Source organism: Idiotropiscis lumnitzeri, chromosome 12, assembly GCF_059441095.1.
Source record: "Idiotropiscis lumnitzeri isolate Australia: NSW breed Sydney's pygmy pipehorse chromosome 12, RoL_Ilum_1.0, whole genome shotgun sequence".
Lineage (NCBI taxonomy): Eukaryota > Metazoa > Chordata > Actinopteri > Syngnathiformes > Syngnathidae > Idiotropiscis > Idiotropiscis lumnitzeri.
The window spans coordinates 16,356,265-16,364,064 of NC_142402.1; the positions used below are offsets into that span (position 1 = coordinate 16,356,265).

A 7,800-nucleotide genomic window follows, 5' to 3' on the forward strand; every position below is an offset into this window, starting at 1 on the left:
CCTATACACGCACACACATCCACAAAAAAAAAGATTGACACAGGAGGCAAACAGAGACAGGGTGGAAATGTTTTGTCGATCGGGTGCCTTCAGGGAAGAGGAAAGTACACCGAGCGACGCAGCGGAACGCGACTCAATTGGACCTGGCAAAAAAAATAAATAAAAAATTACAAATGGAGAATCTTCGCCACACACTAAATCAACTCACTCAAAGGCTGGCGTCTACATTTGAACTCATCGAAGGAACTAAAGAAACTCCTGCATGCACAATTCCAACTGTTAAACGTTTCAATACTTTTTTGCTATTCTCTAACGAGGAGCTTGACGGCAGAATTTCCCCAAACGGGTGGCAACAGAGACAAAGAGAGACTGGAAGAGTCACCGAAAGGCACCCAAGTGGCGTTTTCATGAGACGGCAGTTGGAAAACACGTCACACAAAAGGGAAAACTAGACTACTGATATGATTTTATATTTCCCCACTGTGGGACGAATAAATCTTATCTTAACAATAAGCAGTAGCAGTCAATTTTCACACTTGAAGGATCATTGGCATTTGAGTGCTGATCAAAATCTGCAGGCAGCTTGCGTGAATGAATTAGAAAACGAAAAATAAGACATGGCCCAAACACGAAAGCCGTGGTGACCGTCTGTCTGATCTTAATCATCGCCAACGATGTTTAGAAGGTCGACATTATTGCAAATGTATCTGAATGGATTACAGATCAGATGGAATTCTATAACACATAATCAGATCAAATATGGCTCAACATCCACTCACTCCAACAATCTGTGAGTACATGACGGCATTCTGACCAGGCGCGGGCAAACTACGGCCCGGGGGCCACATGCGGCCCTTTAAACGTTTTAATCGGGCCCGCCGAACTTGGGAAAAAAAATTAATGAAGAAACCTTGCTCATTGGAATCAGGTGTGTTGGAGGAAGGAGACATCAAAAACATGCAGGAGCCCTCGAGGACCACAGTTAGTGACCTCTGCTCTAGTGCTACGCAAACAAATTCAAACTGCGCATGGTACGGTAGCCTACAGTACATTTGTTCAATACTGTTTAGTTGTATTGAATTTTTAAATGCAATACAGCCGCACTGAACCTTTCTAAAACGCTTTGGTTTCAAACAATTATGTGATTACTATTTTTATTCAAGTCAAGTGCACTACATTTATGTCTGAAGATTTTCAAGACGCAAGGGCATCCAGGTTAAATCGAGGCAACTTGTTTGCTTGTTTCTTGGTTTTGGCTAAGAATATTTTTTATTTTTACATAAATAGAAAAGTAGAAAATTACCAGTGGTAATTGAGTGAACAAAAATACATCGTTGAATCAGTTCTGCAGTCAATCAGCAGTCATGTGGATTAAAACAGTTAAGGGAGCAAACATTCCTTAATAACAATAAAACTAAATCCGAAATAGTGAAGCGGGAAAAAAGAAAATCTGTTCTACGGACAAACTTGGAATCCAATTAGATGATTTTAAGGGCAGAATGTTATTTAGACCAGAATGGACGGGATAAAAATACAAATCATGCCATCATTAAAGGTCACGGAGTTGAAGCGAAATCTTGTAGCGCCCTCTGCTGGTATGTGACAGCGATTTCAGGTACGTCTAAATATGTGACCAGGCTTTTTAAGTCAAAATCTCTTTCCTTAACATGACAAAACGCATTCTGGTGAGTAAAACACAAGAGCTGAAAACCGGACCAAGACCATGGAAGGAGAGTGGTTATCTCTACACTGCATGAGACGTGATGCAACCGATGTGCTGACGCACTGAACATTTGTTTCTGTGTTAACAGATTTCCCCCTCTTAAAAATAAATAAAACAAACGTGTTGCACTCAGATGAGCCCCATTCTTCTACGTGCAACATATTATGGTCAAGAAACTTTTGGCGTTGACTTTCTCTTTAAGACGCCCATTTAAGGGCAAATTCAATTCTATTTTTAAAGTGCAACTCTCAATAATTCATCATCTACTGGCTGTTTGAGAAGTCAAAAGAAAGAACTTCAAAATGCTGCCAAGCTTGCACAACTTATTTGAGGCGGATCGAATGTTTTTCACATGCCAGCGACGGACAAGGCCAACAAAACGTGCACAAGGAACTCTCCTCGCATCTCAAGTTTTCCTCGCAACAAACGCGCCGAAAAAAAACAGTTAAGGGAATAAATTGACGGAAACAAGACAGACGAGGACGAGCAATCGGCACAAAGCGGCAAACAGAAATGTGAAAAGTAAAACAAGAACAATGGAGACGGTTCAAAGATTTAGCGGCAACGGATTTGCCGGACTCGGCTTTGGACTTACGTGGCTTCTGCCCCCATACGTTCAGATGTAACTTCCCCGATGAGTAGTAAATAAAGCCGAGGACCAGCATGGGGCAAAGGGCGAAAAGCAGCTTGTGTGTGGGCTTCATGGTCTTCAGACATGGCACTATCCAGGGCATTACCTGAAGAAAGATAAAGAAAGTTGTATTGTGTAAGAGCACAGCGGGACATTTCCTTTTGGCGTACAACACTCGACAGGAAAGTTTGTATGACGTTAGATTTAAGACACAATTATGGAAGCGTAATGTCGAATACCTGTTGTGATATGTCTTAATGTGGCCGTTGCTACACAATTGCTATGGTCCTTTTATGCTCTGGTCTTTTATGATGTCATATAGGCTTGATTCCTTGAGTATTTAAGAGCAAGTTATTCAGAGACACATCGTCAGTACGTCAAGCTTTCTTCGTGTGAGGATGTCAGCCATTTTCCATGTGTTCTGAATCCAGGCCTGCTTGTTAGTACTTGGAATTTCGTATATAAAGACTTTTACGTCGCCACCTCCGTCTCCTGTCTGCTTTTGGGTCCAAACCCCACTCCACACGTGACAATACCACAGGCAAAAATGACTTCCGCGCGTACGTAAAATGTATTTCACGTGAACAATACCCTCCACAAAATTGTCTTTACGCTACGCGTACAAACGCTGATTTACTCTTGCGATGCAGGTGTGATAACTGCGCCGCAATTCTTAACCAATCAGGAGTCGGAGACTAGGGTTGATTTTGACTGGCTGTTTCATCGCAAGCGTGAATCAGTGAAACATTTTTGCACACAGTATTTGACATTACGCTTACGTAATGGTGGCATAAATCTGACGGAATACTTTTGAAGGGAGCAAGAAAACTCATGCCAGATTGGCCCTTTTTTTTTTTTTAATTCTACATTATAAGGTTTTACATCAAAGAGAAAGCATGGGAATTTTTTTTTTTTTTTTTTTTTTTTTTTTTTTTTTAAATCACTCAAATGTCAAAGTTCCAAATGGCACCAAGCTTTCATTTCTAAATTATTACTATCATGCGTGCAGCAGGTAGCGACGTAAATGACAGTAGGAGAAATGTTGTCAATGACAACTTCCGGGAATCTCAAAAAAAAAAAATAATAAAATATACGAGCCGTATTTCGATTTGCGCCTTGTGATATATTCTACGCTCGTTTTAGAATTAAAAATCCAACTGTTTATAGACGTTTCCTTACTCGTTCCAAACAACATTCTTGAATATCAAGATGTATTTCAATTTGTTATTTGATCTACAGAAACAACACATATATAAAAACAGAGGCTAATTGGCCTTTGTTGAGTTTCACAACCAGGCACACACGCAAAATTTAAACTTGACCACATTCACACCGCTCTTTCAACATCAGTCCCAATGCACCAAGATGGTTTTCATTCTATTTAAGTTGTAAAATTTCCCTAGGGATGGGAGTGTATAGAAAATCTACTTTTTAATAGGTTTGCATAGAAGACGTGAAGACATTTTTAAGAGCAGTTAGGGGACTATTGTGAAAAAAGGACCATTTTTGGACCCAAAGTAATACAACTGGAGTCACATCACAATTTTAGAAACGTTTAAGACAATACAAAAATGTAGTCAAAGAGCACACAAAAGTGGAATGCGTAAATGGGTGTCAGTGACGATTACGTCAGTTTGTGTTAGCATGTCAGCTAAAACTACTGGCACGCTTCATGTGAAGCTTGTTTGTACGTCTTGAAAGATTGAAAGTCATGATTTTTAAGTTATGTACTGTGTAGTTCACGGAAATATTTTGCAGCCTCTGCATAGATTAGTTTTTTCCTCGTTATATTTAACAGCATCTCTTTTATTTTAAGCCTATATAGTACATGTTTTTTTATTTTATTTAAAACCTTAAAAAAAATATCCAAATATCCACATTCTTGGCCAGCATCTAATAAAAAATCTGACGACCTTAAATGCATAAACCTCCCCTTGTTACGCATGCCAAAATTGTTCAGAAGTTTAGACTCTCATATTTAAAATGTCCTGCTTTGTAAATATCGAGAAATATATATATATATATATATATATATATATATATATATATATATATATATATATATATATGGGTAACAATGATGTAAGAAGTATATAGAGCAAATGTCATCTTCTTTCCGAAACGGGTGTGATTCAGATTTAGATTTGTGTCCATTTATTATTGCTTGTGCAATCCATTTCAAGTTGACATTGACTTCTGGCTTCAGAATGCAGGCCATTACGAGACTTTTTTTTTTTTTTATTATTACAGTCGGAACGACTCAATTTTGATTTTTTTTTTTTCAAATCTAACCCGAATCGCTTTTATACATGGTGGTAGATCAGATGCATTTCGGATTTTTTGAATTATGGAAGAAACTGAAAAATCTACACAATTGACAGTTAATGACTTGCAAATAATGCTGAATGACATTTTTCAATACAATTTATAAAAATCAGATAAAACGTCATTTGCACAATCATTTGGAAAGTGGTACAGGTCCCAATTTGGTATATATCACATTTGTTCACAAATCTATACTAATGCTGAATCTACATGTGTAGGAGCAATTGATTTATTTTTATTTTTTGCAAATTGTGACGATCTAAATGAAAATGGCTTTGTCCCTTCGTCGATGAAATTGAAATAGTTGAGAAAAAAACAGCCGTTATTAGGGTCTCCTGAAAAGTGATTTTGTTGGGGAGATATGAACATTCCACCCAGCAATATTCAATATTTTTGTGTATTTAACATTCATGCACGATTCAAGAAAATAAATAATCCAAAAGTAACTCCCCAGTTACCCATTACATGACTATTTTCCCCCACTGAATACGCAAGTAAAATTTTGGAGGACTACTTTTTCACTATTACTTGAGTCATGTTATTCTTAAGTAACTCTTACTTGAGTAACATTTTTTGGCGACTCCTCTGTCAATACAAATATCCAAATGAACTTCCCAAACTTTAAGTAACGCCACAGCTGCTAGCTAAAAGACATAACGGAACTTTGCCATCCCAACTCTACACGTCAGCCTCGCTGCCTAAATACGACGGCGACCGGAAAATATTACATTCGCTTTTTTTCCCCCCGCACACGCTGCCAATAAACGACCTAAAAACCAAATTGATGAACGTGTTATGTTGCTTTTGCCGCAAATGTCTGGCAGCGTCTTAACCAGCGAGAAATGTGAAAACGTTAGCTTGGCTATGCTAACGGAGGGGGGTCATTTAGCCTCCGTGTAGTCGCCAGGCCTGCGGTAACAACACGCCACCGGTCGGCAAAAAAAATGTGGCCGGAACATTCGGCTAGTTGACGCCAAGGTAAAAGAACAAGCCCCCCCCCCCAAAAAAAACGTGAGGAATTTGTTTATGCGAACGAAAGACGCGCAGATGTATTATAACTGCACATTGGCAATCGGAGCCCCAATATGAACAGAATTCCCCCATTAGTGTCGCGTAGAAAGAAAGCACGGTTGGCGTTTAAAAAAAAAAGAAAAGAAAAGCTGTACCTTATCTTCTCCTCGGAGCCTCTCGTTTCAACCCCAATCCTAATTGTTGTAATGGATGGGGTGATAGAAGGAGCGTGTTCTTGCTCCCCTCCAGGCCATGACGGTGAAACCCGAGAAACTAACCCGAGGGCTCCGGACGCACAAGAAGAGGAAGAGTGCCTGCATCCACCGTTCGAGCTTGCATGCATGCATCAAGACATCAGATAGTGCAGGAGTGGTGGTGGTGGTGGGGAGGGGGGGGATGAAGCACGCCCGTCCTCCACCCAGGGGCAGCGGTAAGACTGTCACCGTTGGTCACATGAGTCCTCTCAGTAAATTAGGAGTTACCACCTTCTTCTCCTCCTCTTGTTTCTTCTCCCAACCTCTTCCCTTTCGTTCTCCTCCTCCTCCACCAATGAATGCGCCTCTTCATCCGGGGAGGCTGAGGAGGAGGGGTGGGGGGGCTCACATGGTGCGACCCTCAGCAAGTCAGCTGCCCCTGGATGCTCGCATCGAGGTGGCTTTGGCTTTTGCCAGCAGACTGCAAGTCCCGTGATAACGATGCAACTCGTGGCCCCCCCACGGGAGGGGGTGAAAAAGCCAAAAGCGATAAAACAGTTTGTGTGATGAACACCCCCACCCCCACGCGACATCCGCGGAATGGTATAAGCCGTGTGAGCCGAACAGTTTTTTTTAAAACTGGTCTGGAACACGTTCAGGTGAGATTTCAAATTGAAAGACATTCTATTGATAAATAACAGTGCCAATGTTTTATATGTTTGTGTTTGCAAATATATATATGTGTGTGTGTGTATATTTTTTGTGATTATACTTCAAATAAAGAACAAACGTGTGTTTCCTTCATTTGATTTTTAAACTCTCTCACTCTCTCTCTGATCCATCTCTATACCAACAATTTCTTTTTTTGTCTTTCAATTGCAGATTATTTGCTTTCGCGGGCCACATTAAATGACGCAGCGGGCCAAATCTGGCCCCCGTGCCTCGAGTTTGACCCTATGATGTACAGCATCCATCCATTCACAATGACAAAGTGCTGTGTTCTTTTTCCACCTCACACATAAGATCAGATCATCTCTCGGAACACACCGAAAGTCAATAATCATTTAATTTTTGCTGGGGTTTTGGCTGCGTGTAATACAAGTATTAGCTTATCGTTTGCCGTGTCATGTGAGAGGAGGACTCAAACGCTCGAGTCAGCTGCTTCTCTCAATATTTTCCCAGAAGCGGGCGGTGTACAGTGACAATGAAGACATCAAATTATGCTCTGCACGTTGCCGCTGTGGTCTGTTATTGTAGTCGGTTGGAGTGGCATGTAAAAAAAAAACAGACGGTGACAAGATGTGTACATTGGTGTCCGGTGTGTCCGGATTTTGCAGGGAGTGGTGACATTTGTGGCATTTGGCTTAAAATGCAAACTAACTTTGGGGGAAGGGTTTTGGTGGTGCAGACACTGGTGGAAATAGATATGAAACGCTTCCAATATGTAAATGAAGACTTGCTACTCACCAGAGATGCTGATTATAAAACACATTTGCGTGCTGGTAGCTGCTGGCATGTTCTACTTGTTCAACTTGGCTGTCATGTTTTGTTTTGACCAACCCCGTCAAAGGAAGGAAAAAATGCTGACATCATCGAGAGCCAGCTCGCTGGAATTTGCAAATTGATTGGTTAAAAAAAAAAAAAAAACGGTCCCATTGCTGATATAGTTGAAAAGATATCTGACAAGCGCGACGGATTCTGAAGGCCATGGCCAGATTCCATTCATGTAGAATCAGCTTGAAATGTGATTGGACGGGAAAAAAATAAAATAAAATAAGATCCACGTACACGTCCTGGAAGCAAAATCAATTCTATTTGAGTGTTTCTGTTAATGTTTAGGCCAGCAGAGAAAGCCTCACTGACCCTGAACGCCCACGACAACTATTGACAAAAAAATTACAACCACTATCAAACGG

General features: G+C 40.5%; 1 protein-coding gene across 4 annotated transcripts in view; it reads right to left on the reverse strand.

Moving 5' to 3' along the window:
* Nucleotides 1–6,217, reverse strand: part of st3gal3b (ST3 beta-galactoside alpha-2,3-sialyltransferase 3b) — a 34,011-nt gene extending 27,794 nt beyond the window's left edge. For all 4 annotated transcript variants that reach the window (XM_088311584.1, XM_088311583.1, XM_088311582.1 and 1 more), the window contains exons 1-2: nt 5,846–6,217; nt 2,319–2,460 (exon numbers count right to left, since the gene is read on the reverse strand). In XM_088311584.1, coding sequence (XP_088167710.1) covers nt 2,319–2,457 — 139 coding nt within the window. In that variant the 5' untranslated portion in view covers nt 2,458–2,460; nt 5,846–6,217. The remainder of the gene's footprint in view (nt 1–2,318; nt 2,461–5,845) is intronic.
* Nucleotides 6,218–7,800: the final 1,583 nt, after the last annotated feature.